Source organism: Nerophis ophidion, linkage group LG01 (assembly GCF_033978795.1).
Source record: "Nerophis ophidion isolate RoL-2023_Sa linkage group LG01, RoL_Noph_v1.0, whole genome shotgun sequence".
NCBI classification, from domain to species: Eukaryota; Metazoa; Chordata; class Actinopteri; order Syngnathiformes; family Syngnathidae; genus Nerophis; species Nerophis ophidion.
The window spans coordinates 92213675-92233910 of NC_084611.1; the positions used below are offsets into that span (position 1 = coordinate 92213675).

At 38.8% G+C, this 20236-nt stretch overlaps 1 protein-coding gene across 1 annotated transcript in view; it reads right to left on the minus strand.

Moving 5' to 3' along the window:
- Nucleotides 1-20236, minus strand: part of haspin (histone H3 associated protein kinase) — a 45007-nt gene that overhangs the window by 20151 nt on the left and 4620 nt on the right. The window contains exons 2-5 of the mRNA XM_061916237.1: nucleotides 15714-15824; nucleotides 13532-13675; nucleotides 10660-10794; nucleotides 5549-7454 (exon numbers count right to left, since the gene is read on the minus strand). Of these exons, the coding sequence (XP_061772221.1) occupies nucleotides 5549-7454; nucleotides 10660-10794; nucleotides 13532-13675; nucleotides 15714-15824 (2296 nt within the window). The remainder of the gene's footprint in view (nucleotides 1-5548; nucleotides 7455-10659; nucleotides 10795-13531; nucleotides 13676-15713; nucleotides 15825-20236) is intronic.

Here is a 20236-nt window from a genome sequence, read left to right on the forward strand (position 1 = left end):
CTTCATCCATGGTCATCGGACCGGACCCCCTCCACAAGGGAGGGGGGGACATAGGAGAAAGAAAAGAAGCGGCAGATCAACTGGTCTAAAAAGGAGGTCTATTTAAAGGCTAGAGTATACAGATGAGTTTTAAGATGAGACGTAAATGCTTCTACTGAGGTAGCATCTCGAACTGTTACCGGGAGGGCATTCCAGAGTACTGGAGCCCGAACTGGAGCATGTCTGTCATGCTGAAGGAGTGAGGACTGATATAGTTTGTTTGCCACTAAATAAGTTATTTTGATTATACAAAAAGTCAACCATGGTGAATATTTTTTGTTTGTGAAAATAAATTATAAAACATTTTGAATCTAGAAATATCTCCGCGAGTGCTTATCAGGAATTTAGTGCGTCATAAACCTCCTTCTCAGGGCTACTCTGCAATCTTTATTTTGTAGAAACTTTTTGGAACGAAAGAGTAGGTGTAACAATAATTGAATAATTGTATATAAGTTATCACAAAACTTATTTGCTTTGAGTTCAGCTTGCCCTGCGGCCTGTGGTTGCGATCCACTGCTGCTTACAAAGCTGTCTTTGATCTTATCAACCAAAAGGCGAACAGCTTGTAAACCTCCACTGTGTGCAATGGAATGCGCCATAGAGGTGTCGGTTTCTCAGATCTTAGACAGCCACAGGAAGGACCTAATCAGGACCCGAAATCTACGAGCAGAGAGGGGGCAAACCGGATACCGCACCAAGCACCTTTTTGTTTGAACTGTCAGGGAATGCCCAAGTAAAGGAGGAGGCGTGGAACGACATCGTATGAGGATGCAGGTCCACGCGCTCTCCTCATGCTGAATTGAATCCTGTCTCTGTTTGATTCCTTGCTTCTTGTCTTGTTTAATAGATAGCTAGGCGTTTGAACCTGACAGTTTATGCTTCCGGGACTACTGCCCTGATACATTTGTACATTGATTCTTATGCTCTCAGATCCAACGATCGATGAGCTGTTGCTCTCTGTCCCGTTTGCTGGTACTGAGCTGGGCAAAAAAGCTTTTTATCCATGCAGCTCCTTGTGCTTGGAACATGCTACAAAGACACTGGAAGCTGACTGAATTGTTATCCTTAAATGCTTTCAAATCCAAACAGAGCAATTAAAGGAGCCTCAGTTACCTGTAAATGTTTTACTTGATGTCCATCCTGTCATTTTATGTGTAACTCTGCTGGCCAGGACTCCCTTGAAAAAGTATTTTTTAATCTCAACTGGATTTTTTTTTCTGGTTAAATAAAAGTTAAATAAAAAAGGCGCATGGGAATTAGAGCAGTGGTCCCGAACCAGTTGTCCAATTTCTAACCGGACGCATTTTCTCCTACTTAACTTTGGCCAGTCCCAGCAGACACACCAATAACCATGTTCATAGATCCAGCCATTTTCTACCGCGTTTCCCTTTTGGGGTCACGGGAGGTAGACGTCTTATAAAAACTCCTGATAAGAAGTTGGCATTTGCTAAGTTTGTTACATGCTACAATGCACATGAATAAACATATAAAATGCAAAGGTGCCAAACGGCAGCCAAAAGCTAGGTTCCATCTGCATTCAGCGGCAGGTTGACAACCTAAGATCAGGCCAGATCAGGAACCAAGTGACCATAGTAGTTCAAGTGCATAAGCCAGTTGGAGAAGTGCTAAATTGTTGCATATAATAATTGTGCTGAAAGAAGAAAATGCACATCTCCTTTGGCCTGGTAAGTTAAAGTGCTGCTATTATTACTCAAGTAGTTAGCATTAACAGATGCATTTAAACACAAAATTGAACCAAAAAAAGCTAACATTAGTGTGTCTTTGTATGAAATATTGCACGGAATATGAATACATAACTTTTAGAATGGAAATAGAACTCTATTGGAACTAATTAGAGATGTCCGATAATATCACCGTAACACAACAGAACAAATACCTAGAACCCCTTGCTGCACTAACTCTTCTGGGACGCTACAATATACCGACCCACCTCAACCTCACCAAGAGAGAGCATGTCCCAAATTCCAGGCTGCTGTTTTGAGGCATGTTTAAAAAAAAAAAAAGAATGCACTTAGTGACTTCAATAATAAATATGGCAGTTCCATGTTGGCATTTTTTTCCATAAATTAAGTTGATTTATTTCTGAAAACCTTGGTACATTGTTTAATGCAGTGGTTCTCAAATGGGGGTACGTGAAGGTATGCCAAGGTGTATGTGAGATTTTTTTTTAAATATTCTAAAAATAGCAACAACTCAAAACTCCTTTATAAATGTATTTCTTGAATAATACTTCAACAAAATATGAATGTAAGTTCATAAAGTGTTAAAAAGAAATGCGACAATGCAATATTCAGTGTTGATTTTTTTGTGGATATGTTCCATAAATATTGATGTTAAAGATTTCATTTTTTGTGAAGAAATGTTTAGAAGTAAGTTGATGAATCTCTATTACAATCACCAAAGAGGGCACTTTAAGTTGATGATTACTTCTATGTGGAGAAATCTTTATTTAGAATTGAATCAATTGTTTATTTTTCAACAAGTTATTTTTATATCTTTTTTCCCCAAATATTTCAAGAAAGACCACTACAAATGAGCAATATTTTGCACCGTTATACAATTGAATAAATCATAAACTGATGACATAGTGCTGTATTTTACTTCTTTATCTCTTTTTTTCAACCAAAAATGCTTTGCTGTGATTAGGGGGTACATGAATTAAAAAGATGTTCACAGGGGGTACATCACTTGAAAAAAGGTTGAGAACCACTGCTTTAATGCATTCAGTGGGGGGCATCACAACAAAAGTAGGCATAATAAAGTGTTCATTCCACGACTGTATAGATCGGTATCGGTTGATATCGGAATCGGTAATTAAGAGTTAGACAATATCGGCAAAAAAGCCATTATCGGACATCTCTAGAACTAATGGCAAGTATTTCTAGCTTTATTATATATCCATGCTTTTGTCCTTGAATGGGATGTATCACCTACAATCCATCACATACTAAAGCCAAAAAAAAGCCTACTACTCGCAAAAATTAGTAAAAAACAAAAGTCTATGTAGAGCTTTTTTTGCAAAAGGAAAAGTCCAAGGGCTCCCACGAGTTCATCGTTTTGGTGAGTTTATATGTATTCATTTTATCATGCACTTATTTGCTGTATTAATCTGCCACATGTGGAAGGTCGGTCGTGGAAGTAGTGCCAACATTAAAGCGGTCCCTGGTGCAAAACAGTTAGGAACCCCTGAATAAGAGTATAGGACAGGGGTGTCCAAACCATTTTGGTATTTTTCATTTTCAATACCAATACAATGTATACATGTTTTTCCCCTTTAGGGCTCCCTTCAAGTTTTTTGTCCCCAAAAAAAAAATTAAAAATAATTGTTTTATATTTTTTCAACGCTTGAATCTCTAGATTTGCTGATATAAATATTTTAATGTTTTATGCCTTTTTTGTTAAAGGAAATATTTTGTGTGTTTTTAATGGCAAACACAGAAATTTTCAATCGTTTCCTCCAGAAAATAAAGATAAAGTTACATGTTATATTTGATGTGAGATCATTGGAGCCTTAAATAGGTCAACAATTCATAACATTGCTTTTGATGCATTATTATTTTTTAAACAATGAAAGTAAAAAACATCCCACTAAAATTCCTTAGGGATCCAAAATGATTAAAAATAAGTCAAAGGTTATTTTGGATTTTATTTTACTTTTCAAATTCAAATGTCTAGATCAGGGGTAGGGAAACTATGGCTCTAGAGCCAGATGTGGCTCTTTTGATGACTGCATCTGGCTCTCGGAGAAATCTGAGCTGACATTGCTTAACACGATAAGTAATGAATAATTCCACTTGTAATCACAGTGTTAAAAATAATGTTCAAAATATAAAACATTCTCCTGCATTTTTAATCCATCCATCCGTTTTCAACCGCACCTGTTCAAGAAGTTGTGTTAATGGTAAGGAGTTATTTATTTATTATTGGTTAGTGTGGGGCTTGCCCTCCTGGGGGTTCTTCAGACCACCAAGCACCGACATGAGAGCCTGTTTCAGGGTAACAATATTGTTTTATTTTTCAATAAGTCTTTCAGTTGCTTTCCAGCAATTCTATTTTTCGCTTTCGTTCTCGCTCGCGCTCTGGCTCCAACCCCAACCCCGTCTATCCCCCTGGCTGCTGCTTATAACAGAGCGACAGGTGATTAGATAACAAGGCCCAAGTGGGCCATCTACGCACCTGTCGCTGATTTCAAGGCTGGTCCTTGCACACCCCAGTTCGCTGCAGGCCCGCAGGCCACGCTCCCTGCACAGTTAACCTCAGAATAACAATGGTTTTACAAAGAATAAGAGACCAATTGTACTCTAGAAATGTTGGTCTTACTTAAAAATGCATGCGTTTAGTTGTGTTCAGTGTTAAAAAATATATACTATGGCTCTTACGGAAATACATTTTAAAATATTTGGCTTTTTGGCTCTCTCCGCCAAAAAGGTTCCCGACCCCTGGCCTAGATCAACTTCAGCTCTATCCATCGATTATAATTGTGTTATATTTTTGGTTTTGTATTTGTTTTCTTTCCTTTTTGTCATTAAAAACATAGTGGGTTTTTTATGGCAAACACACAAAATATGCAATATTTACCCCAAAAATATTTAAGAGTGGAGTTGTTGATGTGAAGTAATTAGAGCCTTAATTTATATATATATTTCATAACAACATACATTTTGATTCATTAATATTTTTTGAGCGATGACAGTTTAAAAAAAACAAAAAAAAAAAAAACATCCTGCATTGGCGTATTTGTGTTATTAGCGTCAACATTGCAATTTTTTCTCGTTACAGTTCACCTTTTTGCTCTATCATTGCAATTTTTTTAATGGTATTGTTAGAATGTTTTGCGAGCCATTAGGGAATTAGCTGCTGGCTGCGAATGGCGCTTGGGCCGCCTCTGGTATTGGAGAACCCTGGATTTACAGTATCTTGCAAAAGTGAGTATTATTTATCATCATGTTAGACCCGCTCGACATCCATTGCTTTCGTCCTCTCCAAGGTTCTCATAGTCCTCATTGTCACCGACGTCCCACTGGGTGTGAGTTTTCCTTGCCCTTATGTGGGCCTACCGAGGATGTCGTAGTGGTTTGTGCAGCCCTTTGAGACACTAGTGATTTAGGGCTATATAAGTAAACATTGATTGATTGATTGATAATGCTGGCCTTTTTTTGCTGCAGCTGTTACATATACTGTAATATTGTACATGGCAATTGGGGTTTGTTATATATTGTATATATTATTTAATAATATATCAGTATGTATTACATCCTGTATATATAATATGTAAATATTACATTTGAAATTGCTACTATGGTACATTTTTGGTGTACTTTATACCTTTGTTTTCGCCCTCTTCCTGTGCATTATCCTTCCATCCTTTGTAACTGAACTACTGTGTGGAACAATTTCCCTTGCGGATCAATAAAGTTTGTCTAAGTCTATTTCTGTGTCGTCCCCTGAGAAGATACCAAAAAAAAGGAGGATCATGTACGGCACTCACGTGCAGTTCTTTAGTTTGGGCTGAGACCAGATCGTCCATGGTGCAGTCGGCAGCCTTCCTCCTCCTAAACCTGTGTGGGGTTTGAATCCTGCTGTCGCTCTTCCAGCGACTCACGCTCAGGCCGCTGACGCACGCCTTCCGGGTTGTGCCCGGCCGGCCTGTCAAGGGGCTCTTCTTCTTCTTTTTTTTCCTTTTGGCCGCCACACCGGGATCTTGAACTTCTTTGCCGGGTGCGACAACGGTGCCGAAACCTGAGGACTGTTTTTCTAAAGCCACGGACGATATCTCTTGAGAGTCTCTCGTTGTCGTCACAACCCCACCGGTTGAGTCTGGAGCATTTGAAAGCGAGTCGGACTTGGCGACTTTCCCCTGCAGCTCCTTCAATTGGGCTAAAGTCATTCTCCGGATTCTTACTGCCAGCTTGTCACTTTGACATTTCTGGATCAAAGCCATCTTGAGGCTGTCTTCTTCCGACTGTGTGTCCACTGCGTCTTCATCATTACCTAATTGTGCTGCAGATGTCTTTCTATGGACCAACCCAGTTTTAAATTGGGACATATCCAACCTTTTAACCGAAACTTTGCATTCCTTTCCAAATGAACCATCTATGCCCTTCTTCTCTGTTGACCGTTGCACAGAAAAGTCGGTTGTTAACTCTGGACAAGTGAATAACTCAAAGCTGCTGTCGGTGAGCTGACTAGATTCAACAATACGTACTGAGGCTGATCGCTCCATCGATTCATCTTCTGATGAAAGAGCTTGGGGTGACAGTGAAGGGTTGGTAAGAACACATGACGTTTCTGACTCCCTATCGTTGGCATCGAAGGACGGTTGTGGTGAAAGAGCTTGGGGTGACAGTGAAGGGTTGGTAAGAACACATGACGATTCTGACTCTCCATCGTTGGCATCGAAGGACGGTTGTGGTGAAAGAGCTTGGGGTGACAGTGAAGGGTTGGTAAGAACACATGACGATTCTGACTCTCCATCGTTGGCATCGAAGGACGGTTGTGGTGAAAGAGCTTGGGGTGACAGTGAAGGGTTGATAGGAACACATGACGTTTCTGACTCCCTATCGTTGGCATCGAAGGACGGTTGTGGTGATGACAGAAGGTCAACGCAAACTGGCTCGGCTGTTGGCTTGGTGCCAGCGGAGCTGAGGAGGTCCGAGCAAGAGAAGTAGACTGTCTGGCGGCGAAGTCGACTAACGGTGAGGAGGTCTAATCTCTTCACTCTCACATTGCAGTCCTCGGCCAAACATTTCTGCTTCAACGCTTCAGCTGGTGACGATATGTCCTTCATGGGTACCTCAAAGCAGCTGCTACTTTCTGGAGTCGGTACGCTTTCTGAGAAGGTGTTGGTTTTAAAGCATCGACCCGTCTGGTTCACGCTAACGGGGTGTGCAAACAGATCAAAGGAGTATCCGTGGTGGAAAGACTGGCCTGCTTGGTTCTTCTGCTCCGTATTCTCAGAAGGGGGTGAAGAGCATGGCTGCCTTGGTTGACCCAGGTCTTCCTTCAATGTGCTAACACCTATGCAGCTGACGGACAAGGACAAGGAGTTGAGGGACTGATTGGTGATAGCCACTGGCACTCTGTCCAGCCCTTTTCTGGCCGGGCACACAGAGGGCGTAGAGCAAAAGATGGGCTTCCTGGAGCACGGCCTGAGGTTGTGATCTGCCGACTCATTGAGGAGATTCTCTTGCAAGGGAAGGGCGGCCATGCTGCTGTTGGAACTATCCATGCTTGATTCCAGCCTTTTTCTCTTGGGAGGGGTGGTGCTTTTTTTATGCTCCCGAGAAGTGTAGTCCTCCGAAGAGTCGACGGCAGTTGCTTTCTTGAGCTTGGGTTTTTTACTGACCAAGCGCTGGCGGCAGGTAACAAAGCGGGACACAGAAGGTCCCGGAATACTGCGGGAAAACAGGAAGTAGAGATGACCTGAGGATTTGTATCAGTATTTTTGACAAGTACATATGAATGCCATAAGTGTGTCACTAAAGTTAAGGTGGAAACTCGATTTCTAAACTTCGTCGATTCCTAAACACGGTTCGTGGACAGAAAAGTTCTTATTTTAAAGCAAGTTTCTCCATAAGAAACAAGATGAACATGAATAACGCAGGAATTCTCATAAGAGTGATTGATCGTCACGAGCCTTGACAATCAATTCCATAAGTTTTGAGGAAGTTTCAAATCACGAAAGTCCTTAAGTTTATAGGAGAACTGCACTTTTTGGGGAATTTTGCCTATCATTAACAGTCATTAAGAAAGACATGACGATGGATGTTTTTTTTTTTTAATGCCTTCTAAATATTAAATAAATGCGATCAAGATCCACTTACAATGGAGCCTATAGGAGTCGCTCTATTCTGCCTATAAAGCCCTTAAAAAACATCCAAACACCTCCATTAATGTTTTATATAAAAGTATATTTGTAATGTAGTAAAGAGCACTTTTAGAGTAACGTTTAATATTTACCTATTTTGATCATTTTAAGCACACGCAGCCCATTCATTTCATAAATGCTTTGTTTTTTTGTTTTTTTTTAAAAGAAACATCACTAATTATTACTTACTGCAGACCTCATGAAAGCCAACAAACATAATAAAACATCATTTACTGTACAATTTCTGCTGTCATTAGGTTGCCAACTGATAGAATCTTGTTATATTTGGGGACATCTCTGCGCTGCTGACCCATCTCCGCTTGGGATGGTCTCCAACTGGCCACACTATGGACTGGACTCTCACAATTATGTTAGATCCACTATGGACTGGACTCTCACTATTATGTTAGATCCACTATGGACTGGAATCTCATTATTATTTTAGATCCACTATGGACTGGACTCTCATTATTATGTTAGATCCACTATGGACTGGACTCTCACTATTATTTTAGATCCACTATGGACTGGACTCTCACTATTAGGTCCACTATGGACTGGACTCACACTATTATGTTAGATCCACTATGGACTGGACTCTCACTATTATGTTGGATCCACTATGGACTAGACTCTCACTATTATGTTAGATCCACAATGGACTGGACTCTCACTATTATGTTAGATCCACTATGGACTAGACTCTCACTATTATGTTAGATCCACAATGGACTGGACTCACTATTATGTTAGATCCACTATGGACTGGACTCTCACACCATTATGTTAGATCCACTATGGACTGGACTCTCACTATTATGTTAGATCCACTATGGACTAGACTCTCACACTATTATGTTAGATCCACTATGGACTGGACTCTCACACTATTATGTTAGATCTACTATGGACTGGACTCTCACTATTATGTTAGATCCACTATGGACTGGACTCTCACTATTATGTTAGATCCACTATGGACTGGACTCTCACTATTATGTTAGATCCACTATGGCTGGACTCTCACGATTATGTTAGATCCACTATGGACTGGACTCTCACTATTATGTTAGATTAGGGGTGTAACGGTACACAAAAATTTGGGTTCGGTACGTACCTCGGTTTAGAGGTCACGGTTCGGTTCATTTTCGGTACAGTAAGAAAAAAAAAAAATATAAATTTTTGGGTTATTTATTTACCAAATTTGTAAACAATGGCATAATCCTTTTAACATTAGGAACACTATAAAATTCTGCCCATGTTAATCCACATTAACAATCAAGTTGTTGCTTTAAATTAATAAAATGACAAAACCTTTCTTCTACATATAAAAAGTGAAACATTAAACAGTTTCAAGTCAACTCATCATGCTTAATTTATTACAGCATTTGGGAAGCCTGCAGTTTACTTTTATTATGTAAATGTTATATTTTTGTCAACATGTGGTAGCAGGGACCCTGCCATTCAAAACTAGGCTGCTACATTACTAATGATTAATATAAGTATAGCTGAAAAAATAGTACAATAGCAATAGAAGAGACTATTAATCCCTGAACACCATGGAGTTCATGTAGGTCTGCCGGTCATGTCATGACATTGCTGGTTTTACCAGCAAAGAAGCATGTTGGGCAGCACGCACACACAGATTACTTACAAGCAGACACAGTGTGTAGACAGAAATGGGAGAATGGACGCATTTTGGTGTAAAAAGTCAAGATAAAAGTTATAACTCTGAAACACCCTCACGAAGAGCAGCTTTAAGACATGCCAAGCTAGCTAGCGGCGAACATTCATCCGCAGTCTGCAGTGTTTGAGCTACTTCTAAATCACTAATCCTGGCCTCCACGGCGACAAATAAAGTAAGTTTCTTACAAGTATCATTATCACTGGAGGATGAGGAATAGCTAAACATGCTTCACTACACACCGTAGCTCACGGCGTCACGAAATAAACAAACGCCATGGGTGGATCTACACCTGACATCCACTGTGCTGATACCAAGTACAGGTGCGTATCTAGTCGATACTACTATGATTACATCGATATGTTTTAACGTCACACAATCTTTCTTCCTTTTTAAAAAATTCATATTATGTTTATAAAGTCAGTAAATACTTCCCTGGACACATGAGGACTTTGAATATGACCAATGTATGACCTTGTAACTACTTGGTATCGGATCGATACCTACATGTTTGGTATCATCCAAAACTAATGTTAAGTATCAAAGAAGAGAAGAATAAGTGATTATTACATTTTAACAGAAGTGTAGATACACATGTTAAAAGAGAAAATAAGCAGATATTACCTGTAAATGAACAAGTAGATTAACATTCCATTTTTACAGTTTGTCCCTCATAATGTGAGAAAATAATAGGTAGATAAATGACACAATATGTTACTGCATATGTCAGCAGATTAATTAAGGAGTCTTTGTCTGTTTACTTACTACTAAAAGACAAGTTGTCTAGTATGTTCAACATTTTATATAAAGACTAAATTGTTCTTTGATTGTAATAATAAACATATGTTTTATGTACCTTAAGATTTTTTGATAATATAAAGTCAATAATGAATTTTTTTTAAGTCCCCCTTATTTTGAAAAGTATCGAAACACATTTAGGTACAGTATAGAGTGCTATTATATATATTTTTTACTGCTTCAACCGTGGAACTTTCCCAATGTGGGATACAAAAAGTCCTATCCTGTGCTGGGATTAAAAAGTACTTACTTCAAACTTGTATTGACCTGAAGTGGATTGGGATGGCTTCTTATGGAAAAGGCCATGTCATCCTCACTCTCACTGGTAGTTTGGTGAGGCCTCCGTTTCCTTCTCACAGCTGCTACTGAGACAGCTTTTCTTTTTCTGCAACAACAAAGAGCAGGCCAGTTTGTACAGAAAGCCTCTGCAAATCAATCATGCCCTGTTATTATTGCTCATTCAAAGATACAAACTAGTAAACACTACATTCGGCGTTTTTGTTTTTGTAATTGTACTATCCCAGTGTTTTTTGATGCTGGTACTCAGTGAACAAACCTTGTATTGTTCAAATATAAACATACGTAGCTGTCTGAAGCAGGTTAACTTGTGCGAGACATGCAGCGCTCCTCAGAAAAACACACACAAAAATAAACACATGTTGATTACAGTATATCTCGCATTAAAAGGTGCACTTAAAATCTTTTCATTTCCTCAAAAATCAACAGTGCGCCTAATGTACGTATTAATTCATGTTGAGCAATTTTATGTGGTACCTGGTGTAGTGTTAAGTATCACCAGTAGATAGCAGTCACACATAAGATACGTGTGGACTGCAGGTTGATACATGTTCAATAAATGACGCTAGCAAGCAACACCAAAACTATGATGTTTCATTGAGAATATCTGTCAGAATATTTTAGTACAACTTTGGTAAGCTACAAAGCCGAATGGCTTGATGGAACGTGGAGCATTATGGCTACCGTAGTCAGGCGTACTGTGCTTCAACATACAGTATTATTATGGTGTGTGTATAAGGACCCCAAAATAGTGCCTATTAGGAGACATTATCTGGTGTTTTGTTTCGCCCTCTTATGCAAAAGCAACTTTTATTATCTATTGGTTCCTACTGTTGTATATTTGGGATTCGAATATTTGCGCACTTCCGCCGTCGTTGCCTGACGCCAAAGTCAATAAGCTCCTCCTTTTTCTTTATCCTTTTGTTGTGGAGAATTTATCCACCACTGTTGCCATTTCTAATACCAGGCGTGTGATTTGAACTGAATGAAATAGACTCAAAATAAGCCGCAGGTCTGGGGGCTACTCATTACAGTATTTACAACCTTACTAGTGTTCATTTCACAGCCACAGATGGTTCATCTACTTATTGACATTATTTACACATTACTTTGTCTGTTTCAGATGGGTGCTGGTTAGCGCCTTGCATGGCAGCTCCCTCCATCAGTGTGTGAATGGGTAAATGTGGAAGTAGTGTCAAAGCGCTTTGAGTACCTTGAAGGTAGAAAAGCGCTATACAAGTACAACCCATTGATCATTTACTATGTTATTTAGTCATTACAGTAATTGTGTTCACATCCACAGGAACCACATGGGTTAGCCAACACTATACAGTATTTACAACCTTACTAGTGTTCATTTCACAGCCAGATAGTTCATCTATTTATTGACATTATTTACACATTACTTTGTCTGTTTCAATAACTATGTTATTTAATCACTACAGTAATTACAACTTGTGTTCACATCCACATGAACCACATGAGTTAGCCTACTCTATACAGTATCTACAACCTTACTAGTGTTCACTTCACAGCCACAGATGGTTCATCTAGTTATTGACATTATTTACACATTACTTTGTTGTCTGTTTCAGTCACTACAGTAATTGTGTTCACATCCACAGGAACCACATGGGTTAGCCTACTCTATACAGTATTTAAAACCTTGCTAGTGTTCACATCCACAGATGGTTCATCTAGTTAGACATTATTTACACATTACTTTGTCTGTTTCAGTCACTACAGAAATTGTGTTTACATCCACAGGAACCACATGGGCTAGCCTACTCTATACAGTATTTAAAACCTTGCTAGTGTTCACATCCACAGATGGTTCATCTACTTATTGACATTATTTACACATTTCTTTGGCATTTTTGCTTTGATGGCTCTGACATGAGCCTTCCTGGCAAATATCTGAGCAGCTTGCATTTTCCTTTTTGTTTCTGCTTCAGTGGATTCTGCCTTGGATTTCGTAGCCAATTTCTGACTCTTCGACTCCCCCTCCACTTCTAACTGCTCCAAATGTAAAAATCATAAGGAGCATTCACTTCACAAAGGGTCCGTAAAGCTCCGCTCTTTGGTCGGAATGACGAGGCCGTCGATTAGTGACAACTTGGTCTCTTTATTTATAATTTCCACTGGGCACAACTGGATATCCACCACGCTAGTAACACTCCAGCAGATGCTTGTGCTACCTCTCTTAACCTGCCAAACTCACTCAGTCACTCCCTCACTCACTCCCTCACTCACTCCCTCACTCACTCACTCACTCACTCACTCACTCACTCCACAAACTGCCATTCTTAAAGAAGTACACATACACTAATCTCACAACAGCTGCTTTAAAACACGCCTCACCAAATGCGGCGTTTCGTATTCCCAGCTTTGCTTCAAACTTAGCTAAACATCTAAATAATGAACAATCAGCTCGGCACAAGGGGTTATAAAGAGTGTCAGGTAATTATGTAGTTGTCACACCTGTCCTGCTGTTCGGTCCAGTGCAGACTGTAGTCGAGGAGCACAGGGTAGACGTTCCCTTCGGGGTCAATGCCTTTTAATTGATAGTTTAACGTTGTAAAATTGTTCTTTGACTGTGAGTGCTCAATATAGTGTTAGATATTCAGTTGGAAAAAAGCCAATATTGACATTTTTCGAAGTTCCCTCTATTTGGAGATGTCCCAAAAAGTATCGTAAAGTATTGAAACACATTTAGGTACAGTATAGAGTGCTATTATATATATTTTTTACTGCTTCAACCATGGGACTTTCCCAATGTGGGATACAAAAAGTCCTATCCTGTGCTGGTATTAAAAAGTACTTACTTCAAACTTGTATTGACCTGAAGTGGATTGGGATGGCTTCTTATGGAAAAGGCCATGTCATCCTCACTCTCACTGGTAGTTTGGCGAGGCCTCCGTTTCCTTCTCACAGCTGCAGGGGATGCTACTGAGACAGCTTTTCTTCTTCTGCAACAACAAAGAGTAGGCCACTTTGTACAGAAAGCCTCTGCAAATCAATCATGCCCTGTTCTTGCTCATTCAAAGATACAAACTAGTAAACACTACATTCGGCGTTTTTGTTTTTGTAATTGTACTATCCCAGTGTTTTTGATGCTAGTACTCAGTGAACAAACCTTGCATTGTTCAAATATAAACATACGTAGCTGTCTAAAGCAGGTTAGCTTGTGCGAGACATGCAGCACTCCTCAGAAAAACACACACAAAAACAAACACAAGTTGATGACAGTATATCTTGCATTAAAAGGTGCACTTAAAATCTTTTCATTTCCTCAAAAATCAACAGTGTGCCTAATGTACGTATTAGTTCATGTTGAGCAATTTTATGTGGTACCTGGTGTAGTGTTAAGTGTGACCAGTAGATAGCAGTCACACATAAGATACGTGTGGACTGCAGGTTGATACATGTTCCATAAATGACGCTAGCAAGTATCCATAAGCAAGCAACACTAAATCTATGACGTTTCATTTAGAATATTTTTCCAAATATTTTAGTACAACATTGGTAAGCTACGAAACCATATGGCTTGATGGAACGTGGAGCATTATGGCTACCGTAGTCAGGCGTACTGTGCTTCAACATACAGTATTATTATGGTGTGTGTATAAGGACCCTAAAATGGCGCCTATTAGGAGACATTATCTGGTGTTTTGTTTCGACCTCTTATGCAAAACCAACTTTTATTACCTATTGGTTCCTACTGTTGTATATTTGGGATTCGAAAATGTGTGCACTTCCGCCGTTGTTGCCAGAGGCCAAAGTCAATAAGCTCCTTCTTTTTCTTTATCCTCTTGTTGTGGGGAAGTTATCCACCACTGTTGCCATTTCTAATACCAGGCGTGCGATTTGAACTGAATGAAAAAGACTCAAAACAAGCCGTGGGTCCGGGGGCCGCAGGTGGGGGGGAACAAGTGAGGTAACCCCTCCAAAGCTCCTGGTTATTCAGCAATTGAACATGCAAACATTTGCAAAGAAAGCACCATGTAAAGATGTTTTAGTGTTTAAAGAATTGAAAAATGATTAACAGTTGACATAAATACATAGCCCATTCATCCAAATGAATTGAATACTCCATCCATCCATCCATCCATCATCTTCCGCTTATCCGAGGTCGGGTCGCGGGGGCAGCAGCCTAAGCAGGGAAGCCCAGACTTCCATATCTCCAGCCACTTCGTCTAGCTCTTCCCGGGGGATCCCGAGGCGTTCCCAGGCCAGCCGGGAGACATAGTCTTCCCAACGTGTCCTGGGTCTTCCCCGTGGCCTCCTACCAGCTGGACGTGCCCTAAACACATCCCTAGGGAGGCGTTTGAGTGGCATCCTGACCAGATGCCCGAACCATCTCATCTGGCTCCTCTCCATGTGGAGGAGCAGCGGCTTTACGTTGAGCTCCTCCCGGATGGCAGAGCTTCTCACCCTATCTCCAATACTTGAATACTCATTACGGGAAAACCGTAGTTGTCGGCAGGTATGGCAAAGAGATTTGAACACACATAATAGGTCGGAAGAAAATACGAAAAATATTTTTTGACATTTTTACAGAGATAAAAAGAACGCATTTCTGACTATAGATGGAAAAATCACATGCCCGTAATACAAAGTAGTGTACAGTTGTAACTCATATCTGTGAGTAGACTCTATGCGAGCGCTGAAAACTAGCAGTAAGACCAAGATGATGGTGAAAAAAAAACGTTGTTGAAGGTGAGCCACGTAAATAAGACCGCCCAGAAAACGGCGCATCATGATAAGACGCTCAAAAAGCGACTTGAAGATGGTCTGGAAAACATCATCTATGCAACATTTTGACCAAAGAACTACCATTACTTGTTATGTCGACCACAAGGATTAGTTTCACACACAGAAAAAAATCATAACATGACCCCTTCAATGCGCCTTAAAATCCAGTACGCCTTTTGTCTGAAAATAGAGCCGAATATACCCGCTCATCTGCAGTACGCCTGATATTCTGGTAATTGCATGCTTCTTTACCTGGTGATCTTGCCCTGGAGAGCATGTTGATGTATAGGACTATCGATATTCTCCTTCGCTTTCCTTCTTGTAGGGCGGACTGCCTTTCCTTTGGAATTGGCTTTCTTCCTTCTGAAAATGTGAAAAAGCATGAGAATGTCTTACAGGATTAGAAAATAGTCAAAAAAAGAAATCAGGGAGGCATAAAAATGCATCAACACAAGTTTCTTCTATATGATTTGAATAAAAAAAACCTGAACTGTATATTGTAGGTTCACTCTCTCAAACTTCCTATTCCACCTTTGCCCCGACTGGAACACAAACTTCATGTGTGCCGCCGGCCCACCCAAAGTCGGGCCATGAAAGTGTTATGGCTCGTCCTAATCACTGCACAGGACAGTAAGAATGTAATAATTACACAGCTTACATTTGTAATTAGATACACCACTTCCTCTTATCAAAGAACGCCTCCTGATGTCCTTGGGCCAAAGTCACATGACTATATGCATCAAGGAGTATTGAACAAAGGCGGTGAATATTTATGTACATGTGATTTTTTATTGTTAATTTTTAATGAATTTCATTTTCATTTCATTTTTATTTATCTCATTCATTGATGTGCATTTAGAACGATAAATAATTATATCACAATTATACAATTTAAATTCACACAATTCCTGAGAAGGAGCAGGATGAAGAAAATCTTATAATTTCCTGCCCCCTTTGACATAATACATTATCTTACTTCATGAATATCATTTAAGCCGACACATATATCCAAATGTGATGAAACAATCAAAAACAAAAAACACAAGAAAAACACAACAAGTGCAAAACTTCATAAAGTATAAACCAAACCAAGAAAATAATAGTAATAATATAATATACACCTCACGGAATGATACAGAGCAAATACCAAACCAGACAAAAAATAAGTAAAATAATAAATAAAAAACAAAATGTAAACACTTATGGCTGTCCATATGATCTTATCGTTCTATCTTTATATATTTTTTTCAATTGGAATATATTTTTACAGTTTTTTATCTCGTTGTAAAGAGAATTCCACAATTTTACCCCCACCACTGATGTACACATTTGCTTTAAAGTTGTCCTTGAATATTGTTGTTTGAAATGAAAGCAAACATTTTTTAATACAGACATGGGTAATTATGTTGACTCGGGGGGGCCAAATTTAGAGAGAAAAAAAGTGTCTGGGGGCCAATATATCTGATTTTTAGGAACACTAACACAGACTAACACAAAACCTCCCAATAATGTCAGATTGAACGCTAAAAACGTTAGGACAGACCGCCTTAAAAAACGGAATGGAACTTTAAAGTTAAAGTACCAATGATTGTCACACACACACAAGAGGTGTGAGGAAATTATTCTCTGCATTTGACCCCTCACCCTTATTCACCGCCTGGGAGGTGAGGGGAGCAGTGATTAAAACACTCTCATCCTCTAACAACCAAAAAGCTGTGAAAACAATGATGCTGTGTTCCAAATTTAAATTATTTACTGAAATTGTACGAGCGAATAGTGGCGTGTGACGCAATTATTTGACGCGGTGACGCAATCAACCAAGGTGCAGTGACGTTGGGATATGTTGTGTACCTGTATAAGTGTATGAGGTTACAAGCACACACTTATTGAGATTTAGTGGGGCCTCTGTTTACATTATTAGCCTGTTGTGTAGGCTACCTGTATAAGTGTATGAGGTTACAAGCACACACTTATTGAGATTTACTTGAGCCTTCTGTTTACGTTATTAGCATATCTACTGTGGCTAAGCAGACTTTTGCCAAAAGGACAATAATTCATTTGTTGTGGGTTTATCCACTTTAATGCACTTTATTATTTTTTTGGAATGCATGCCTCACAATACGAAGGTCCTGCAGTCCTGGGTTCAAATCCAGGCTCGGGATTTTTCTGTGTGGAGTTTGCATGTTCTCCCCGTGAATGCGTGGGTTCCCTACGGGTACTCCGGCTTCCTCCCACTTCCAAAGACATGCACCTGGGGATAGGTTGATTGGCAACACTAAATGGGCCCTAGTGTGTGAATGTGAGTGTGAATGTTGTCTGTCTATCTGTGTTGGCCCTGCGATGAGGTGGCGACTTGTCCAGGGTGTACCCCGCCTTCCGCCCGATTGTAGCTGAGATAGGCGCCAGCGCCCCCCGCGACCCCAAAAGGGAATAAGCGGTAGAAAATGGATGGATGGATGGATGTTTTGTTTGAAGGCCTAATATAAATGAAAAACTTTGTGCTTTTTTTGAAAAGCAAAGGCTACTGGAATATTAAAAAAATGTCAATATTCAATAAAAAATTACCTTATTTGAAAAACATGTCTAAATATTTATTCTAGGCTATTTATGCAATATTTAAAAAATTGTGAAAAACTGCATTCATTATTCGGTATTCGGCCTTCGGCCAAGCGTTTAAATTTTATTCGGCTTCGGCTTCTGCCACAAATTTTAATTTCGGTGCATCCCTAATATATATATATATATATATATATATATATATATTGCATTTTATTTTAGATACTTTATTGAGTTTACAAGCCCTGACGCTGTTTTGTACTGTTTGTACTTATTTTGATGGTTATTTCTCAACTGTTTGTAAACGTTGCAATTTATAAATAAAGATTATCGTATGTGCTGGTGTTGTTCTATTGTTGTTGTTGTTGTGTCTGCTGTGGTTGTTTTTGTCTCTCTGTCTACTCCCCCTCTTTCTTACACTTCTCTTTTGTAAAGTAAATCTGAACAGCCCATATATATATATATATATATATATATATGTAGACCCCGACTTAAACAAGTTGAAAACATATTGGGGTGTTACCATTTAGTGGTCAATTGTACGGAATATGTACTGTACTGTGCAATCTACTAATAAAAGTTTCAATCAGGGGTCACCAAGCTTTTTGAAACCAAGAGCTACTTCTTGAGTACTGATTAATGCGAAGAGTTTACCAGTTTGATACACACTTAAATAAATTGCCAGAAATAGCCAATTTGCTCAATTAACCTTAAACTCTATGTTATTATTAATCATTACTGATATTAATCTTTGTGGAAACACTGATCATCTTAATGATTTCTCACAATAAATATATATTTTTGATGACATGTTTTAAATAGGTTCAAATCCAATCTGCACTTTGTTAGAATATATAACAAATTGGACCAAGCTATATTTCTAACAAAGACAAATCATTATTTCTAGTAGATTTTCTAGCACAAAATTTTTAAAGAAATTCAAAAGACTTTGAAATTCAAAAGACTTTGAAATAAGATTTAAATTTGATTCTACAGATTTTCTAGATTTGCCAGAATAATTTTTTGGAATTTTAATCATTATAAGTTTGAAGAAATATTTCACAAATATTCTTCATCGAAAAACAGAAGCTAAAATTAAGAATGAAATTACATTTGATTTATTATTCTTTACAATAAAAAAATTTATTTACTTGAACATTGACTTAAATTGTCAGGAAAGAAGAGGAAGGAATTTAAAAGGTAAAAAGGTATATGTGTTTGAAAATCCTAAAATCATTTTTAAGGTTGTATTTTTTCCGTAAAATTGTCTTTCTGAAAGTTATTAGAAGCAAAGTAAAAAAATAAATGAATTTATTTAAACAAGTGAAGACCAAGTCTTTAAAACATTTTCTTAGATTTTCAAATTCTATTCGAGTTTTGTCTCTCTTAGAATTAAAAATGTCGAGCAAAGCGAGACCAGCTTGCTAGTAAATAAATACAATTTAAAAAATAGAGGCAGCTCACTGGTAAGTGCTGCTATTTGAGCTATTTTTAGAACAGGCCAGCGGGCGACTCATCTGGTCCTTACGGGCGACCTGGTGCCCACGGGCACCGCGTTGGTGACCCCTGGTTTTAATTAATCAATCAATATGATTTGCCTGAGAAGCTGGACAGGACAAAAAAAAAAAGGAATACATTTTATATATACAGTATATATATATATATATATATATATATATATATATATATATATATATATATAAATAAAGGTTCATAAATAAATTTAAAAAATAAATAAATACAAATAAAAATCAATCAATCAATCAATGTTTACTTATATAGCCCTAAATCACTAGTGTCTCAAAGGGCTGCACAAACCACTACGACATCCTCGGTAGGCCCACATAAGGGCAAGGAAAACTCACACCCAGTGGGACGTCGGTGACAATGATGACTATGAGAACCTTAGAGAGGAGGAAAGCAATGGATGTCGAGCGGGTCTAACATGATACTGTGAAAGTTCAATCCATAATGGATCCAACACAATCGAATGCTATAAATTCCACACGTGTTTCCTGTTTTTTGGATGAAACATTTATTTTAATAATCCAGATCATATAATAAGCGGTAGAAAATGGATGGATGGATGGACAGATCATATAATTGACCCAACTGCCGTGTGTTGTTCAGTGCAAAATAATAAACATTATTACTTTTGCTGTGCAAGATATGAGGCATGTGACGTCACACACTGAACGCTTGCTACGGTGGCTCTGACG